Source organism: Enoplosus armatus, chromosome 1, assembly GCF_043641665.1.
Source record: "Enoplosus armatus isolate fEnoArm2 chromosome 1, fEnoArm2.hap1, whole genome shotgun sequence".
Classification (NCBI taxonomy): Eukaryota; Metazoa; Chordata; class Actinopteri; order Centrarchiformes; family Enoplosidae; genus Enoplosus; species Enoplosus armatus.
The window spans coordinates 1,575,001-1,596,208 of record NC_092180.1 but is presented as its reverse complement, the minus strand read 5'-3'; the positions used below and the strand labels follow the sequence as shown (position 1 = coordinate 1,596,208).

Here is a 21,208-nt window from a genome sequence, read left to right as displayed (position 1 = left end):
TTGAAGCGTTTGTGAGCGTCGGTTCCTTTTCCCGCCTTTTTGACGAGAGAAACTTGTAATATACGTTTGGAAAATGATTTACCGTAATTTAAGAATGTAGACGTAGCCTCTCTGAGAGGAACAAACCCTTTGTTGATAACTGTCGGCCCCCCCCCCCCGTGTGTATGATGACTCAGATCTCACCAAACACTCTGTAAATAAGCCGAGTTTACTGACAAGCTTATTTAAAAAACCGAGGGGATTCCTACTCTTAGCTTTGACCTCGTACGGTTGTTTGCATGTTCAGCATTCGTCTTTTCTTTGCATGTCGTCGTTGGAATTGTTCTCCTGTTCCCTTTTTCTCTCCAAACTTATTTATTTATTTATGTTCTTTATGTGCATTTGTTTTAATTTGCCTTTTGATTTGATTTTTTTTCGCTGTCCTCTTGCCCTCTTCCTCCTTTTTGATTACTGTGTACACACAGTAACCGTGCAATGCATCCTCCTTACTCATTCTCTCAAAGAGGGACCTCTCTGGCGATCGGGTCGCCCACCAGCTGGGTGGGTGTTGGGTTATCAGAGAGAAAAATTAAAGCAATACCTTTCATTGTTCGCTCTCCTCTTTTTCTACTGGGGGAAACCAGAGCACACAGAATGGACTCGGAGCACGGAGCGCTACTACTGAGCAGGATAACCACTGGCAATGTATTCCCTTGTGATGTTACTGTGAACAACTTCAGTGCTAAAGGAAATAAATCTGTTGACTTTGGAGCTGTGTGCACATTTGTTTTTGGTTTTCAACATGTTTATTCACAAACGTATGTACATATTTTACATATTCAGAGTTGATCATCTACATGCAGCTGTTTGGAGCAAAACTGCACATTTGATTCAAAAACAGGTCAAACGGATCAGCAGTAATATTCAGGAGACGTGTGAGGGTAATTATTCTCAGTTTCAATGCAGTGTCGGGTTCACTAAACCCATCATCCAAACAGCGATAGTCCAGTCATAGCTTAGCAACCGTAACTAGGCGCGGCGTTTCGGATGTTTCTATAAACTGAAGTAGTACACGTGGGGCCGTAGTAAGAGAGATACTTGGTATCCAGAGAGTTTGGCAGGTTGTGTCCTTTTTTTTAGCCTTTCCAAACCAAAAAGAGAGTCGCGTTACATTAGCTAGAGTTACACTGGATAAACTAATGACAGACTAATGCTAGATCTTTATATAGTGAGCATCTGAACAAGGTTACAAATAACGCTACGCTTTTATTTATAATTCTATGGCTAACTAGCTCTACCCTTCAACAACGCTGCTCTTCTTTATTTCCAGGTCTTTTACAGGTTCATCAACTGGGGAGGATGGTTTGTTTTTTTTAACCTGGGAGCTGCAAGCTGCAGTCTGTTGGCACGATATAATGGATGTAGCCATCAAATGTTAATGTAAGACATGTTGTGGTGACGTCAGGGTGTGCAGGTCCCCAGATATCAAGTTGACGGGACTCTGACGCTGGTCTTTACAGGTTATACGTCTTCTTCTTATCATCGTACATGTTAACAAGAGCTTCAGTAAGGCTTGGGTCTCAATATAACGGCCTGAGGTAACGTCTGAGATTTTAAATACTTTATCTAGATCAGTCCTGACACAAGTGAAACCTCAAAAAGATTAATAATCGATCACAGCAGTGACTCAAATCATCCAATTATTGACTTGATTTACTAAAGGTGATGTCTTCAAGTTGCTTAATTTGTCAGTCAAAGAAACGAAAACACATTTTATTTACAATGACAGGAAACAGCAAATGACTTGAATCGATGAATAAATTGATGTGATTCATTTTCTACATAATCAATGAAGGATCATCTCTTCTCAGTTGCAGAAATGTTCACATGTCAAGACGAATAAATAAAGAATAAAGTGTTCTTCTACACTAACGGGACTAAGGTAAAAACACAAAATATGGCTACTATTCCCAAACACGTACCAGTGTGGCTGAGCCCAGTCCAGGGAAGTGGAAGCTGCTGCACCTTTCTACTCTCGACATGCAGAGTGGAGGGTGTAAAGTCTGTGGATTAGCGTCGCCTCCAAAACCCTCAGGAGAGCCAGCGGATCCTGGTCCTGGCTGCTCGCTGCAGGGCAGAGCCGCTCCTGACCGACACCGCCCAGCAGCAGGCGGTGGAAGTCCTCCCGGTCCAGGAGCCGATCCATGTTCTGCAGGAAGAATCCTTCACAGAATCTGCAGAGTTCTGCTCCTCCATGGTGCTACACATGCAAACACACCGATGAGCTACAGACAGGTGTGTGTTTAAGTATTATAATAAGTAATAAGTATAAATCATCATTTCAGCAGATGATTTAAAAAAGGAACATGTCACAGCTGTCAGGTGGAATCCATGTATCTCCAAAATGTCATTTTTCAGGAATTACAAACAAAAACAATCCTGAGTTTAGATTGATGATATATTTATAGACATTACTGAGAGATTTTAAAAGGGTTTAACGTGTCCTTCTATGTCCTACAGAGAAATCAACTAAATTGGACGACTCGGAGACATTAAACACAGTGAACCTGCTGAATTATGCGACTGCTGTTTTGCTTACAAGTATCATGACCTTGAAATGACACAAAAGACGGTGTTTATTCAGTGGGGTCAGTTAGCTCAGTTTTATGTTTTGAGAATGATATAACAAACTTTGATGAGCTTTATTTTACGTGTAATTTACTAAAAATTGTGAGGAAGTTTCCTGGACAGAACTACTGTATGTTCTGATACACTTATTAGACTTTTTATTTGTTTATAAGCACTTGTTGATCTCCAGAGGAATTTCTTCTTGTAAAACTGCCCTTGAAATCAAGTAAAAATGTATTAAACATAAGTGTATCAGCTGTGTCTATCTTCCCTGCACTTAATACCAAATTACATAAAATGGTAACATATTACTTGTAGTAAATTATAAGAAACTCTGGGACCTAAAGCGTTACCCAGAGTCCAAGTCAAAGAAACTGACTGTTGGTTTCAGTTGTTGGGAGCTCCACCTGCCCGGCGCAGAGCAGAGCTCTTCATGCCATCCTGTGTTTTTGTACCTTGGCAGTCTGGTAGATGTTGACCACGTTGTCCAGAGTCAGACTTTGCGACAGCTTCGTCTCACAGCACCTCTGCAGACCTCTGAGCTGGAAGAAGGTGGCCACCGGCAGCAGCTACAAAAACAACACAGTTAATCCAAAGACGTCTACAAACAAACAAACAAACAAAAACGATTATTATTAACTACAAATCATATCATGGTGCCTCTATAAGCACTTCATATTTTATTTGCCACTAGGCATGTCGCTAATCAGCACTTTGTCTTATGACAGTGACTTTCATATATGTTGATTTGGTCCAATAGAACTGTTTTAATTATAAACGGGGAGCAGGCAAACACATAGTCTGAAATATGGGCCTCCCTCTGCTCAGGGAAGAGAATGAGACGTCTGAGGATCACGGAGATGTCTTTGAAAACGACCTGCAGTAAATCTCTGAGACTAATATGATAATTCATGCAAATACGCCTCTCAAGTCTAAAAACGAGCCCAGAGAGATGTCACTACCGCAGGTAACAGGTGAGTGATTTTACCTTCATGGCTTCAGAGTGTGAGACAGTCAGTCCTTCTGTTCCTCCACAGTACAGAGCCTTCATCATCATCTACAGAGAAACACACAGAGTCAGCTGATGACAGTCACAGTAATACCACAGGACAGCAGGTCACCGTGTGTCCCACCTGGAGGGTGCTGTAGGTCATGTGACTGATGTGGATGATGTTGTCGGGGGAGTCGCAGAGCATCTGTCGAAACCTGACGGGACGAAACACTCATCAGTTTAAATGAGAATACTGGTGACATTTACAATGACACGTTACGTTTCCTTATAATGTACGTTCATCATTTGAGTTTTAAATGAACTTATTCGTAACATTAAGGTGTCAAAGATAAAAGCATTATTTTTATGAAACTGACATGTACTTTATAATTCTAAACATTCAACTCAGCAAAAGAGATGAAGATGATGCATGAAGTTTCTTCTTCATAATGAATGTAACTTTTGTTTACATGTAAATAAAACTGTTTTCTTATTACAGTCAGTAATAATCAGACTGTACAATACAAGGCAGCTACAATAAAGCTAAAAAACAATTATTTAATAACAATAAAAAGCAACAATGAAATAAGGACATCATAATAATAACAACAACAATAATAATAATGATAAAAGAGGAATTAAATAAAACCACATCACAGCTGTAGACATATTTTTATGGCATTTGTCAGGCTAAAGAAAGGGCACATACGAGTTTATATTATAAGTTATTCTCTTCTCATTACATTTATTTATATCTTTTACATTCAATTCTCTTAATATTTGTGACTTTTTTAGTCCTGTTTGTTCCTGTTTGATCTTTGTGTGTCTTTTCCTACATTCTTTGGATTCATGGCTTTTTTTTCTACTTCTACATCTTTATTTGTTGAACACTTTTTCTACACAGCAGCACAAAGTGTTTTACAAGCAAAGTCTGACTAGTTTGGAGCAAACTCCAGAGAACAGAGATCAGACCGTTCAGAAGCCGACATCAGCAGCACCCGGTGAGCGAAGAAGGGACGTCCGTCCACCATGAACGTCACATCGGACATCTCCCGGTTGTTGAGGAATTGAATATCTGAAGACAAACAAACAAGTGATAGTCCTTCAAGTGTGCACCCAAAAATCCCCCGATCGACAGGTTGTCACACGACGGCAGTGATGTGTTACCCAGCTGCGTAGACAGAGCGACGTCCATGGGTGGGACGGGAGGAACAGCACAGCAGCTGTAGCCGTGAGAACACACAGACGCCAGCTGCTTGGTTATCATGTAGTCCTGCAGAGAAAAAACAACATCAGTTCAATAACTTCTCTGAACCGCCTCCTTTGACGGGACATTCAAACCCTAAAGAATCAGAGCTGAAAGCATCAAAGCCCCATGAACACACGGGTGGCCTGTTCGCTGTCCTCTGTTTGGAGGGGGGTATCATGGCCATAGCTGGATAGCTAGCAACAGACAGAGAGGCGTTCAGATGTACCTTGCTGGTCTCTAGCATGCTGAACAGGAGCGGTACGCCTGTGGAGAGGAGCTCGGGGCTGTAGTCCTCCGTCCTGATGTAGGGGAACTCTGCGAGGAGGGACACGAGGACTTTGTCCCTGCACAGCTGCTGGGCTCTGTGTAGAGACTCCAGCCAGATGTGGAGCCTCCAGGGAACACCTGGACAGAGCAGGACAATGGAACAAAGCACATGTTCGAGGTAGTTACAGGCCGAAACTAGTTCTTAGTGTTTTTTGTTTCGTGTTCAGAAACAGTGGCTCGTTCTCGTTCCATCAGTTATCGGTGACATACAGTTCAATACGCAGTGCAGCTTTAAACACTAGAACACACTGCGTTCTTTTCCAGAGCCATTTTCAGTATGAACCAGTGCAACAATTTTGAAGATCATGGAATATAACTGTAGTTTTTACAGTTTGCACCCGTTTAATATAACAGCTGTTTGGCATTTTCTGGTACCTTTCTGGCGTCAAGGGTTTGATTCAGGGTGCAGAGAACGAATGATTCCTGCGCTCAAAATTCAGCTCTACTGTGTTTCTGCTGTATTTCAAGCCCCTGTGGCTCCCACATGAACATGTGACATATAAGTTGTTATAAACAAATAAATCGAATAGATGACAAACAGAAAACGAACAAACAGTGTCCCAGTTTGACATCGTGAGCTCACCCATCTCTCTGAGCTCCATGGTTACATCCAGGTAACCGTGCTCAGCGCTGTAGTAGGCCGCCTGCTGCAGGGCTTTCATCCTGGCCTTACACAGCCTGGGAACGGGGCTCTGGGGGTCAGGAGCTGGAGTTTTTACATCCTCCTCCTCATCCTCCTCCACTCCTTCAGCCAGGATCTCCTCCAGAGAGAGGATGTCCTCCTTCCTGTGCTGAGGCTGTAGCAGCAGCCTCCTCAGGATGTTCCTGCAGGAGAACAGAGGACAGGTGATGCTTTGTTTGATCATGAATATTAGATGTTAGACATTCTACAGCTGGAGCACTGAATGCAGAGGATCCCTCTAACGTCACAGCTAAACATCCACGAAAAAAATCTCCAAACCACTGAAATAACACGCAGAAATGAGCTGTGATGGCTACTTATAACCTCAGGTCAGCACTTCTACTAAAACATATCACCACACAATCGAACAAATATGAAAAAAGAATAACATCAGAAAGTGAGAATGATGGCCATCTACGTTAAAACATCACTGGAAACAGTGAATGGCTATCGTCTTATTCCTATTCCTTTACCCCTTCTGTGAATTTGTAAATTATAGTTGTTGTTTTTTTTATAATTGTTCTTATAGTTTCTTATAATGGTCTTTATGGTTTTTATTTATCATCTTGATTGTTCTGCTCATGTCTCTGCTGTTGTACTATCCCATATGCTGCTATAACAATGCAAATATCCCTGCTGAGGGATTAATAAAGGATTATCTTATCTTATCTTATACGCTTCACAGTTTAGATTTTCATCTCATCTGGTTTACCGGTTTCTGCCTTGTTGATTGTTTTATGTAAACCACTTTGTAGCAAGTGCTATGCAGATAAACCTCATCATTTTATTGCTAGAAACGTCTGGATGAAGGTCTCACCTGTGTCCGTGTGCTGCAGCATAGCTGAAGCAGTTCATGTCCTCATACAGCGGTGATGTCAGTGAATTCCCATGATGCACTCTGAGCAGAGGGTCTGCTCCATGGGTGAGCAGCAAGCTCACCATCTCGTAGTAACCTGGGAAGATGAAACATTTAGCTGGATTTATTCAAGACAGACATGTACAGCATGCCGGCCAGTAAAGACTCAGTAACTCTATAACGTTGTTTATCCACCAGACAACGCTGATAATTGTCCAGTACAGCATCAGTATCATTCTGTCTGTAACTGTATTTTCAAGGTCTTAATGTGGCCAAACACACTGAGGTCTTCACTAACAGGATACCTGCAGCAGCAGCTAGCTGTAGCGGCGTCTCAGCTGAGCTCTCCTGACCGTCCAGCAGGGCTCCTCCCTCCACATCTGCTCCGGCCTCCAGCAGCAGCTGTCAGCACGAAGAGACGACACTGTTAGAGAGACGTTTACGCTGACCTGCTTCCTTCAAGCTTCCACTTTCTCTTTAAACAGCGACTTAACACCCTCTCTGTTGAAAGTTTCGAGTTAAACCAACTGGGGTCAGCCAAAGCAATATTTTCAGCTGCTGTTAAGTTGCTCTTTAAAGAAGCAATTCAGCATCATAGTCAAATGTCAAATGAGACAAAGAGCGGGAGCGGGAACTGCTCCAACAACTGTCGTAATCCATCTCCTCATTCCACTCGGAGCCGTCTTAATCTCCTCATTTGACTCTGGGTTTCATTGTAAACTAGCATCATTTACAAAGCGTCAGCATGGCCCTTTAAGTGGTCGTACGTCATCAATTCCAGCTGTCAACCTTTGTTGTATGTCATACCCCCCCCCCTCTATCTCTCTCCCTCTGTTTCATGTCTGCCTCTGTTATCTAATAAAAGATAAAAATAATCCCAAACCCAAAAATAATCTTTACAAAAAATAGATAAATAAAAACTTAAATCCTTTAAATTACAGGTTTTTGTCACGAGCTGGGAAGTACTGCTCCCTGTCTCGAGTCGTGTTTTCTCTACCTGCAGAAAGTGATTCGTTTCACTTTCAGATATTGCTCTAGTCTCAGTACGTTTGATCAGAAAAGGATCACCCACTGAAATGTGTCCTACTGCCGTTCTGTTCACTTTGGAGGCCTCACCTGAGCCACAGACAGGTGACTGTGCAGCACAGCAAACGTCAGGGCCACCCAGCACCGACTGCCGGGGTGAACCGACGGGTGTCTGACAGAGCAGCCTGGGACCTGAGCAACACACACACACACACACACACACACACACACACACACACACACACGTCAGTCATCTCAGTCACAAAGACACTAACCAGCTGTGATGCTGAGTCAGCAGCGGTGTTTTTACCTGCAGGTCCAGGTTAGCTCCAGCCTCTATGAGCATCTGCACCAGAGCTTCATCTCCCGCTGCAGAGGCGTACATCAGAGGGGTCATTCCCTGCAGGAACAAATGTTTTTAACTGGATATCGCAAATCTACAGTATGTTTTCCTAGATAATTATGCAAAACTGAGGTGTTTCTCAGGTGTTCAGTCTTAGTGTGGGATGCTGAACAGCTTCACTCTGTCTGACCAATCACAACCGTTGATGGTGTTCTGCCCGCGAAATGCTACCGCTAGGTACAATGCACAACTGCAGAGTGCACAACTGACACCTTAAAAAATATGGTGTTTCCCTTCTGTCAAACATTTCGACAGGCCAACAAGGCTGCGTGTCAGAGAAAATGATTTTAAAAGGTTAAAAACATGTTTATTTTCACAGCTACTTAAGTGAAGAAAATAATGGAGAGTCTGATAAAAAAGGTCTAAGAGTGGAGGATTGGAGTGAAGTACAGATTTTGGGCAGTTTGCATTCATGTTTTAAGCTGCACTTCAACATAACTTCAACTAATAAAGATTTATTAGTTTAAAGCTGCAATAATGAGACAATAAGAGTGAAAAGAGGGCTGTACCAGCTGTTGGAAAAGTGAAAATATATATTAGGGTACAAAGGGTCAATAAAAACGGAGATATAATCTATGTTTTACCTGAGTGACACATTTACACAGTGAACATTCACCCCCCCCCTCACCTGGTCGTCCATGGTGTTCACCCCCTCAGCTCCCAGAAGCTGTGAGGCCTGATGAACCAAATCTGCTCGGCCACACGAGAGCATCCTGAAGCCCAAATCCAGCTGGAACTTGGCTGAAGCAGCGTCTGCATCCAAACATTTAAAGGACTGGAAACAGCACTCAGACCTGCCGAGAGACGGAAACATGAACCTGCTACATCCTCCACTGGACCCGCTCCCACATCACCCACTGGACCCGCTCCCACATCATCCACTGGACCTGCTCCCACATCACCCACTGGACCTGCTCCTATGTCATAAACTGAACCTGCTCCCACATCCTCCACTGGACCTGTTCCCACATCACCCACTGGACCCGCTCCCACATCATCCACTGGATCTGCTCCTACATCCTCCACTGGACCTGCTCCCACATCATCCACTGGACCTGCTCCCACATCACCCACTGGACCTGCTCCTACATCCTCCACTGGACCTGCTCCTACATCCTTCACTGGACCTGCTCCTACATCCTCCACTGGACCTGCTCTTACATCACCCACTGAACCTGCTCCCACATCCACCACTGGACCTGCTCCCACTTCATCCACTGGACCTGCTCCTACATCCTCCACTGGACCTGCTCCCACATCACCCACTGCACCTGCTCCCACATCACCCACTGGACCTGTTCCCACATCATCCACTGGACCTGCTCCCACATCCTCCACTGGACCTGCTCCCACATCCTCCACTGGACCTGCTCCCACATCCTTCACTGGACCTGCTCCCACATCCTCCACTGGACCTGCTCCCACATCCTCCACTGGACCCGCTCCCACATCACCCACTGGACCTGCTCCCACATCCTCCACTGGACCCGCTCCTACATCACCCACTGAACCTGCTCCCACATCCTCCACTGGACCCGCTCCCACATCATCCACTGGACCTGCTCCCACATCATCCACTGGACCTGCTCCTACATCCACCACTGGACCTGCTCCCACATCATCCACTGGACCTGCTCCTACATCCTCCATGGCTGCTTACTTTAGCTGCCTGGGCTCACAGTCCAGACCTGGGAGGAGCTGCCTGGCTGTCTGTCTGACATCATCGCTGTCCACCAATAGGCTGCGTCGATGTTCAGCGTGCACCACGGCGACTCTGATCCACTCCATGAGAGGAGGGAGGAGCAGGAACGGCCTGGAGGGAGGTTCAGATGCTGTCAGTATAAATGTGGCTCTGCATTTTCCTTATTGACCTTATCATCACCGAATCTATAGATGGATGTCTTTGTCTTTAAATAAACTTAGAAGCTCTTTAGCTTGATTTTACAAATGTGATCTTTTAATATAATACAATATTTTTCTTTTTAGTTTCTATTAGCCGAAACATGTTCTAAGCAGGATAAAACAATAATAATAAAATCAATAATCATAATCTCAAGGTCCTTTTCTTCCCCAGTCATCATCAGTGGATCGAGTTTGCTCAGTCGTCACTGAAACTATCTGCTGATGAAGACTGTGAGACGTGGTGGAAGGCTCTGAAAAAATCTAGTAAATGAACCTTGAATTAATATTCCAAATCATTTTCCAGTAAAAACCAAAAGTGATGGACTTCAACTATCAAACCAGAGTCTGGCTTTTCATGCACAAACATAAACCAGCTTGAAGAAAGACAAGACAACAAGACAACAAGACTATTAAATCGACAGAGACACGTTGGTATGATCACTGAAAACTACAATGACACCTCTGTGAAGAAGACTGGTGATCTGTTTTAGTCATTTTAGTGCTTGTGGTTCAACAAAAACTACATTTCCAACAAGAGGAAAAGAGTAAAGCTGCTTTCTCCACGGTGAAAAAGGCAAAGAAAGTCTGATATCAGTTATTGGATATATTAGATAAGTAATTATATTACAGGCTCTTAATGATTTATTGATGTGAAAATGTTGCTTTTTAATGTATGGATGTAAATGGTACACACACACACACACACACACACACCTCTCTCTGCTCAGCGTCATGGTCGGAGGCTCCAGGTTGGGATTTTCCAGCGACTCCATCTGTGGGCTGGACAGGAAGTAGTAGAGCGTTCGGAGGGCGTCCGGGGCCCAGGATACCGACGGCTGATTGGCTGAGCGAGCCGTGCCGACGGAAGGGCTCGAGCTGCGTAGGCGCTGCATGTGGTGCATCGCACGAGACACGAGATCACCTGCAGGAAGACGGGAGCCATCGAGATCACATGTGCATCGTATCGTTCTCACATCATAAAGTAAAACACACTCTGAGAGTTTGTTTAACGTAGAAACTGATACGATCAATACATAATGTAATAAATATGATTTTATGAAGAATACGAACACGAGCCTTCCAGTGTGCGGCAATAAATGTCATATTTTGTTGGTTTTAGAGAGTTTTTATTAATTAAGTCACGTGCCATTTAAGACAAACAGCAACAATATTCTAAATGTAACTACGAGGGAGAAATCAATACGAGCCACAGTGAACTATTCAGAACACGGCGTGTCAAAGTGCTTCGTGGTCACATGAACATGTCATCAGACGGTCCATAAACTGCCTTGAACAGTGAAGGTACTGAGCTCTTATTTTCTCTGTAATGAGCGTTTAGATAATGAGGTACGGTGGCCCGCAGGGCGTGAAGGTGCCCTTGTTTTCTGGACACAAGCCACAGGTTGTTATGTAACCGAGGGGGAGCTGGCAGCGTCTAACGATCTGTCCCAGGAGCACGACGCCGGTCACAGTTAAACAAACACAAAACACAGGAGCAGTCTGTGGCAGCAGTGACACACACACACACACACTTACTGAGCTCTGCGATGCTGCCCACACAGGTGGCCAGCAGAGCCTGTTCCAGCGTTCGCAGCTCCAGCTGGATGTAGGCGTCCTCCCTGCTCTCCATTGAATCCCTGGGAACCTTTGTGTACGGGCTGACATGGGCCGGCAGGGACAGCTCGCCTAAACACACACACACACACAGTAATGTTGGAGTTTTACAGATATTCTTCTTCTTCACTGTATTTCAAAGGAACTGTGGCACACAAAATATTCACAAAATATGGCTAAAAACACAGCTCCTGTATGTTATTACAGCAGACAGCTAGCTGTTTGCATTTGGTTAGCAAACTAAGCTGGAGGGGGGTGGAGAAGAGTATCATATGTCATTGTTCGTGTACCGGTTATTCATAAAAAGAACAAGGAAGTATAAAACAAATATGAGAGTAATAATAAGAGTATCACACAGTTTGAGTTGTTTGAGAAGTTTCTTTGGATGTTCAGGTACTTTCCTTTCCACTGTAAAGGCGGCTAGAGCCAACCACAACACGAAGACGTCCTCCATGTTACCCGCAAGATAAATCACAGAGTGTGTGATGTTAAGCACACCTTCAAAACACAGGGCCAGATCACACACACACACACACACACACACACACAGGAGATCCCCGTCCATTGTGTCCTGTTGAATCGGGTATTTGCTGACTCCTGATCTTCCACACAATGGAAACTGCTTCAGTGAGGACAATCTGCAAAAAACTGAAGCCTCCTGCAGCCGATACACACCCAACCCACCCAGACGACACACACTCATCCTCAGACACCAGAACAGCACTTTGCCAAACAGCATGAACACTATTCTGTTGCTACAGAGAATTTGGAGACAGCATCACATACAGTTGTAGGTCCGGGGGGGGGGGGGGGGGGGGGGGTAAGGTATGATTAATAGTACTCCAAAATCCTTGAGCTAAGTGCGTCTGAACATCAGATATCTTTCAGACAGTCTTGTGAAAACATTAATCCAACAGCGTGGGGAGGCAAACAGTGCTGACTGATCAAACACATTTATCACTCTGACCTGGAAAACACACCTCAGCTTTCTAGAAGTCGGGAGAAAGAAGTGAGTGTGGCAGATAATTGCTTCTGATTAGCCTGCTGTGTTTACAGCCGGGGGGGTGAACAAGCATCTATTCATGGGTACACAACAGGAGACCAGTCTGCAGTGGACAAAGCACAAATCACTGTTTTCTAATGCCTACCTGTGTAGTCCTGACCCCCCCCACACACACACACACACACACACACACACACCTCAGCTCCTGCGTCCAACACTGCCCCGCTTACATCCAGAAACATGAGTGATTAAGTCATTTCCTTCCACTCTCTCCGTGTGTGTGTGTGTGTGTGTGTGTGTGTGTGTGTGTGTGTGTGTGTGTGTGTGTGTGTGTGTGTCCCAAATGAAAACAGAGGCACAGCCACCGAGCCTGAAAACAACAGCTCTTTTCTGCTGCATGGTATAATGCTGCAAGTGTTTGGTTAGACAACAGAACCACAGAGAGCGAAGGTGTGTGTGTGTGTGTGTGTGTGTGTGTGTGTGTGTGTGTGTGTGTGTGTGTGTTGGAGGTCAGGACCACCTCAGTAGAGTCTAAGTCCAAGAGAGCAGAGTCCTGATCAAAACTGACATGTTATTCATAAATTGAGCTTTACTGCTCGGCTTCTGTGTTGACTACAAAGATGTATCACATGCTACCGACAGAACAACAAAAACAAAAAACAACCCCCCCCCCTCACTCAAACAGAACAGTTATCATGAACATGGTTTCAGGGTGAAATGAAGAGGCAGTTTGCTGATTATCACACGACCACAACAACCACATCAATCAGAGCAGACATGAAGACGCAGGACTCAAAAGGCTCTCATCTCCTGCAGAGAAGCCGGGACAATGACGGGACTCTGTGCCGCACTTTCAGCCAAACCGGAGTAAACAGACTCTTCACTCAACTCACAGAGTCCTGTCAAACGCACAGGCAGAATTGGCGGGAAGACTTTGTTTTGGTAGTGGAATCTGGTTAAAAGCTGCCAGCCGCATGTCTGGAGCCAGTGTGGACGGACGCTGCCGGCTCAGGCCGTCACACAGTTGACACAAGGCTTAACGGAGGTGAACGCAGAGCCGGGAGTCAGCGGCGACGAGGCGGTGTTAACAACAGAGCACAGCCTGATTACGTCTCGTTAAAACAGCCAAACAGGCCTCCTGAGAGACCCTCGTGTCCCCCTGTCACAAAGACGCCTGGTGTTTAATTAGAGCCGGTCATCCCGGAGGCGTGTGAAGTCATCAACCTCTGATTAATCATTTAGTAGTGATCGTTTCATCATCAGAGGCTCGTTTGTTCTGTCCTTTAATCTCTGCTTTAAAAAACAAGGGAGGCAATCAAAGGCTGGTTGTATTAGCATGAGAAAACATCGCGGCCGTGCCTCGAAAACCACGTCTTCCATTCTGTTTTACAGTTCTGCATAAAGGCCAGATGGAGATAACATTAGATGAGGTTTGGTAGCACAGAGCGTGTTGGATTACTCCCTGATCTCCATCTGTTTCTGTCCACTTCCTCTTCATCCTGAGTCCTCCTCAGTCGGAGGAGCAACACAGGTGACAAACTAACCACCACAGACACTGTCGACAGGAACGCTGGCCATTTATAGCTCAGAAATCCCATGTTAAAGTGTGACACACAGCGTGACACGCATCAGAGCGTCAGGACACATCACTTCACACCAGTGATGTTTCAACTCTCCAGAAAAGCATAAATCATTTATCACATTTGTTCCCTGGAACAGCAGATTTGAGCTACCTCCACTAAAACTGGAGCGTTATAAAGCAAAAGGCTCAGTCTGCAGGGTTATTCTGTCCTAACCAATCAGCACTGACGGAGGAGACCGCTGTCAAAGAGCACAATACCCGACCCATCTGGAACCAGGCCAGAAACCACAAAACAACAAAAACAACCACCATCAAATCCAGAATAAATGGCACAAACATTCCCAAACAGGACAGAACCTGTCGATTAACCTTTACTCAATGAACAGAAAATGAATCCTGATAATCGGTTTATTGTCATCTATAATGCCAGACATTTCTCTGGTTCCAGCTTCTCAAACATGAAGACTTCTTATCACTGTAACTGTAATATCTTTGGGAGCTCTGGGAAGTTATTCATCGATTAGTCACAAAATGTGAAACATATTAAATCAACAGCAAGATCATTTGTTTAATACAGTGTACATGTTGAACGTGACAGAAACAGACTAAATGTGGAGGAACAAAAGGTCAGTGAAAGGAAACTGGATGATTTCATCTGATCTTTGCAGACATGGCTGGATGAAAGTCGGATTTTAGGATGATAGTAATGATGATGACATTACAAGCTGTGAGTCTGGACACTCTCAGCAGGATCTCTGACAACACAGCGGAAGCATTTTCTCACATTTCACTGCTGGGATTGACTTCATCACATCAGGCAGAACAATTTGGTCCTCAAACAATGTCCTTATTAAAGCCTGAACGAGGTACCAGAGTGTGTGTGTGTGTGTGTGTGTGTTGTGGGGACATACATGTTTACACACAACGTAAATCCTTCAACTTCAGGGTGAAGACTTGGTTTAAGGATAGGTTTAGGTTTAGGTAAGCGTCAGGCAAGTCGTGGTTAGTAAGAATGTAAGTCACTGTAAAGTCCTCTGCAGTGATGGAAACACGACTGTGTGTTTTGTTGGAGGGGGGGGGACAGCAGCTACAGCGGCTGTTTGTTTAGCCGAGCGGACGACACTCGGAGCCGTGGACCTCGTGCCCCGCAGCCTGAGCGGGAATGAGGGCTCCTTTGTTCGCCTGTGTGGGTCAGAGGCTAACAACACTCACTCGCTTACTTTACCCGCTTCTTCCTGTTCGTTCTCAGGGGAGAGGGGTGTGAAGCCTCTATCCCAGCATGCAGTGGGCAGGAGGCAGAGAAACATGGTGAACCAGTCACGGGTTGTGCTGGAATTTCCATTTTTCTGAGCCCTTCGTGTACTTTTCGTAAATGTTGAAATTGAAAAAAAATGTGATTAAATGAAAAAGCCTGAGCTGCTCTGCCCTTCTGTTTCCATCACAGGTCATTTTGAGACACGTTTGTAAATCTTTCATGCAGGTTTTCCTTTCGTTATTTACGCTGACGCGACGACAAGAAGTCAGTTTTCCCCACTCGATCGCTCTATTATTAATTATGATATGACGTGAACACATCCTGGATGTATCTCTGTACTGGAGGCTCACAAATTAAACTGACAGTCATCTGCTCACCTGACTCTACAAACATGTTCCCTAAAATGTTGGACTGTTCCTTTAAAACCTCTGATGAAACCCTTCTTCTTGTACATCTAAAGTAACCCTCAGTCACTTCAAACCACTAATTCTATTGTGTGTCAAACTATTTGCAGAGCGCAGTGCCCCCGACACGAGGGGAGACACCTTGCTACTGACACTGTCTGTTAAATAGCAGGAGGGGCCGAGCAGAGCGTGGGTTTCCCTCCTGTAAGCCAGCTGCGCTCTGAGAAAACAAACTGGATCTAATCTAACCCGCGTCATCCTCAGCGCTCTGCTAATGAACAGAACAAGTCATTAATGTGATCTCAACGAGGTGTTACCCTGCTCGGCAGCTGTCTGCTGGCTGCCATATGGCTCCTTGTTTGACATAATAGGTGATAATTAATAGTTTCAAATCTCAGAGGCAGGTATTAGTAACTGACTGATACTGCTGATGCTGTGAAGCTCTCTAAACTGCACTAAACTGACAGTATTGATTGATCAATATGTGGATACAGTATCTAGGGTGGTGCAGTGGTTCACACCGTTGCCTCTCAGTGTGGAGGGTGTGGAGTTTGTGTGTTCTCCCCATGCGTGCGTGGGGTTTCTCCAGCATCTCCAGGGTCTCCAGGGTCCCCCCACAGTCCATAGACATGCAGGTTAGGTTGATTTGGTGACTCTACACACACACATCCCAGTGAGCATCTGAGCGCAGACGTTTATCAGAGAGGATCTTTCACTTCTGTGTCCATTATTACCCAGAATGCCTGTTTCCTGTCTGAGGGGTTTCCCCATCACACTCTCCACGGTGTTGGTAGACTTCTTAAACTGCTCTTAATTATCTGTTATTATTATCTAGACTCAAATCTGAGCGATTTCATGCCTCCACGAGCTCTTCTGCTCTGCAGTACCACCCAGCTACAACACAGGGCTGAGTCCATGAAGACATATCCCAAAGCCTCATGGGAGCTGCAGTTGTTGTATGATGACAGGTTACATAATGCTGTCTACGTTGTTCAAGTTTAGCTGTCCAGCACAGTCGCAGAGAGCCATTTCTCTTAGAACATGTGGGGAAAGAAGTTTCAGATTTCAGATTTTTTGAAAAACTGATGAAAGAAACAACATAGGTCAGTTCATCATCATCTTTCTCAGCAACATCAGTTATCAGCTGACAGGACAACAGAGAGGACAGAAGTCATAGAGGGAGAGAATCCTGTCAGGCTGCAGACACCTGAGATCCAGTCACATGTCAAAACACACGTGCTTTTTGGACGATGGACTGTTTTCATTGGTGAACATGTGACATTTCACACAGTGTCATTTCTCCTGCCTGAAGACTGCCTTTACATCTAATGTGACGTTTCCATGGAAGATCACGTCTTACAGCTTAATAATCACTACATGTCAAAATATCTGCAAATCATCTGAGAATCAAACTTTAAAATCAGAATAAAGTTAATAAACCAGCAGGTGTAATAATGTTCACTCATGTCTACTTCTTCCATCTTGTAGGATAAACAGTCAGGTAAAAGAAATACAGGGCTGCAGCCGACTTTCATTATTGTTTAATTATTTTTGATGAATGATTAATCTATAAAATGTCACAGAGGCGAAGTCTGTCACACTCAAGAAGCTGGAAACAGAATGTTGGATGTTTCTGTTTGATTAATACATTATTTTATTTTATGGAGGTGAAAAGAAAGTGTGTCCTGAGGTGCTTGAACTCACCGTTGGCATTTTTGCCACATATCAGGTGCTCGTAGACCTGCAGCAGCCCCCACAGCTCCGCGTCGTTGTTGACGGCTCCCTCCAGCAGCTCCGCGGTCACCGGGCAGCAGGTGACCCCGCCGCCCCGCTCCTCCTCCTCCTCGGTCAGCCTCGCCGCCCGCAGCGCCCGTCCCGCCACCTCTTCCATCAAACTCTCCACGCAGGCCGCGAGGCAGACGGCGGCGTACTCGTGCACGCGCACGGACACGCGCGTCTCCACCATCCACCTGAAGAAGCGGCCCACGGAGAGCGTCAGCCCGCATCGCGCGGACTTGCTCCGCTGACGCGCGGTGTCACCGGAGCTCATGCAGTGCAGGGACACGGCCTTTACCGCGGAGGAGATGCACTTCTCGGCCAGACCCCAGCCCAGCACTAGTCTCACCGCGCTCTGGACCTCCAGGCGTGTGCACCGCCTGTGGAGCTCACTCAGCCGCTGCGCCTCCCGGGAGATCCGAACCAAAGCCCTCCGGAGGAGAACGCACAGCCGGTGGACAGCTTCTCCGGTGAACGACGCATCCGAATCGGCGACTCGACGCACGACTCCCCGCAGCTCCAGCTCTGTCCAGGGATATTCCTCCAGCTCGGGCAAGCAGGGACACTTGGCCAGGATGTCCGCCGCGTCCTCCGGCAGAGAGCTCACCGTGTCCCAGCTCCCGTTCCTGCTGTACAGGGAGTCGGCGTGCTGCCACCAGGTACCCCGGTGAGGAGTGCTCGTGTGCGGATGAGACTGCCCCGACCTGCCGGAGGAGGACAGGCTGAGGGACGGGCAGGGGTCCCCGGTCACATATCCCGGATCCAGGCTCAGGTCCTCCATGTGTTTCACCACCAGGCCGCTGGACATGATGTAGAGAGGGGTTTGATTTATCTAACGCTCACTTTACGCACAGTTCACAACCGACCAGAAGTTTCCCATTAAATCCAACTTCCAGTCCCGGTCTGAAGTAAACCTCAAAACTCAGCAGCTGCCCGAGACTGTCCTGCTGTGCCACAGCTGACCAAAATAAGACGGGGAGGGAGAAGTGTTGTACCCGCACGGACCAATCACACCCAGAGTCCTGCAGTAACTCAGGTGAGTTTACTGCTGCCCCACAGCGCCTCCCTGTGGCCACAATACTGACTCAACTCTGCTGTTTGTTCTTCAGGTGGGACAGAGACTTCCGGCCATGATTTTCACAATAAAACTACAGTACAGCAAAAGTCCGTTTTACCAAACAAAAGAAACTACGTGTTTAAAAGCTGTAGCCTTGTTTCTTCATGTGCATAATTTAAAGCTTGTTTTACTTAAATCCGGTGTCATGTGACAGTGTAGTGATTCCATCTGTTTCTTTGTATACAAACTGAATTTTCTACAATTAAAGAAATAGTTCCACATTTGGTTAATATGCAGATTCTTGCCAATAGTTAGCTAGCTAGTGTCATGTTTGTTTGTTATGCTAGCTCATCATAGCATAGAGATTAGCTTAAAGTCACTGCTCATGGCAGGAAACCCCACAACACTGATGATCTGAGGATTTGTTTTACCTTTGAACAGAGCCAAGCTAGCTGTTTCCAGTCCTTGTGCTAAGCTAACGTTAAGCTAGCTCTCCAATGTTGTGCTTTTTAATTTTTAAAAAAAATCCTTATTTTTATACGACTATACTATTTTCTGTCAGTTTTAGCCACTTCCATCCACCATTGAGAATTCATATGCAGATTTGTATCATTGAGATCATATCAGACACACTGACCTCTACCAGACAAAGGAAACACACAGACGTTCAAGGAAGAGAAAAGTTGTATTGTTTCAGCTCCAGGGTTTCATCACTTTCTTCAAACTCCTCACCAAAGGTGCAGTTCGATGTACAACAAATCTGTAGCCAAGAATGAAACACTTTGCTTTCCCTCCACACTCCTGCAGGGCTTAACAATGCCATACTACCATAACTTCATCTCATTTAAAGACACTGGAGAAAATTGGTTCAATTTACTTTGATGCACGATTAATAAAAACATGTTTAGATTAGCTGGAGTTTTAGCATTGCAATACAGTCAAATGTCATAGAAAGCCAGAACATATTCACATCATTCAAAATAACGGCATTAAATTGAATATTTCTAATCGGATTTGTTGTCACTTGGATGAATTCTAAATGTTCAAAAGTCTTTCTACAACACTTCTACTCTGGGATAGATCTAGAGACATGCTTAACCTAAAGCAACCACAAGGTGTCAGCCTTTTACTATTTCTAAGCACAGAGCTGAAGAAATGGTTTTTCTTCCCTCAGATGGGAAAACTGGTTCTAACTCTTCTTGCCTACCGATTCTACAATACTTTACATTTCTAAGCACAATGTTAACAAAATCTGAAATCTGAAACACCTAAATCCAGATTAAAAAACAAAGCCTGTTTTCACCGTTCAAGGAGCTCAATGGAAATGCAGCAAACTTTCCAGTTCTTGAAAAAGGATGAGCACAAGAGCGGCTAAATGACCTGGATGCTTTTCTTAGAAGATAAAACAATAAATTACTGAGCTAGAAAACCACTTATTTAAAATTAGCTCAATAGGTTTCAATGTGTACAATCATAACAGTGAGCCAGCTCACCATGTCAGAGGTTTCGTGTTCAGTCCAACACCTGAAAGCTGCTTTTTGTCCTCGTGTCAAATGACCTCACTCCTCTGTTGTTGTGCAGGGTTCAACATCTACAACGTCCACAGAAGAACTGAAGCTGATCCGAATAAGGCATCAAGACATTTGTACAAAAAAATAAAACTGTAACTCTGCTAGCAAACATTTTACAAAGGCTGACTGAACATTTTGTTCTCTGACGAAACGTTACAAAACTACAAAAGAAATGTATTTTATTGTAAAGGGTGATGCCTCGGAGACTTCTGAATGCTTTCAGATTCCTTCTCTCTTCTCTAAAGCTCCATCAAAATGACTTTGCAGGTAATTCAGACTTTTTCAGCCACACAGGAAACAGTGTGGATGTGTCCCGTAAAGTGGAAAATGAGCTCAATTTTTAAAAACTGAAATAGCATGCTATGCGCACAAAGAGTGAGAGAAGTGTGTTTGAAAGATTAAACAGTGAAATCTTTAGAAACACACAGTTGTAGACATCGAGGTGCCGTGGAAGGGAATGACGTGAGGTACATTTGTTCTGCACAGATCGGGGTTTTGTTTAGTTTTCAAAGCATTTGGTTAAAGTTTAATTTCATCCAGCACCAATATTTGTAATTTATCTTCAGTTAAAACCATATTCCTCTAGTTTGCACTAGCGAGTATTCCACTTATATTCTACTGAAGTCGGGGATTTGAGAGAGACAGACTAAAAACAATTTAGACGACCAACTTGATGATATCATCAGGGGTCCGACAAAGCTGCAGAGTCACAGAAGACAGACTGGGTCCATATTTATCGAGTCTCAGAGTAGGAAATCCGTCCTAACTGGCCAAAACGTAAGTGGTCCAACCTTTGGGCCAAGAAGTAAAAGCATTTAACAACTTTCTAAACCGAGGAAATGCTCTCCAGAGATGTGCGACCTTTTCATTAAAAGATACCGGAGTCATTTTGTGGCTGAACAC

The 21,208-nt window shown here is 44.8% G+C and overlaps 1 protein-coding gene across 1 annotated transcript; it reads right to left on the bottom strand.

The window, feature by feature from the left end:
• Nucleotides 1-2,008: 2,008 nt before the first annotated feature.
• On the bottom strand, nucleotides 2,009-18,485 carry LOC139282400 (ankyrin repeat and BTB/POZ domain-containing protein 2-like). The gene is made up of 17 exons (XM_070902090.1): nucleotides 17,606-18,485; nucleotides 11,580-11,729; nucleotides 10,758-10,965; nucleotides 9,802-9,954; nucleotides 8,770-8,935; nucleotides 8,049-8,138; nucleotides 7,829-7,930; nucleotides 7,018-7,114; nucleotides 6,674-6,809; nucleotides 5,758-5,999; nucleotides 5,074-5,252; nucleotides 4,766-4,871; nucleotides 4,571-4,673; nucleotides 3,741-3,813; nucleotides 3,596-3,664; nucleotides 3,063-3,176; nucleotides 2,009-2,239 (listed from the first exon to the last, which is right to left on the bottom strand). The coding sequence occupies exons 1-17, from the start codon at nucleotides 18,483-18,485 to the stop codon at nucleotides 2,009-2,011; spliced, it is 3,099 nt and encodes a 1,032-aa protein (XP_070758191.1).
• Nucleotides 18,486-21,208: the final 2,723 nt, after the last annotated feature.

What these genes read in the sequence shown, in the direction of transcription:
- LOC139282400 (XM_070902090.1), bottom strand. Translation starts at nt 18,485, where the DNA reads ATGTCCAGCGGCCTGGTGGTGAAACACATGGAGGACCTGAGCCTGGAT. An exon ending in CTGATGTCGGCTTCTGAACG is followed by an intron (nt 3,814 to 4,570) that starts GTCTGATCTCTG and finishes TCGTCCCGTCAG; the next exon opens with GTTTCGACAGATGCTCTGCG. An exon ending in CACACTCTGAAGCCATGAAG is followed by an intron (nt 3,177 to 3,595) that starts GTAAAATCACTC and finishes TTGTTTTTGTAG; the next exon opens with CTGCTGCCGGTGGCCACCTT.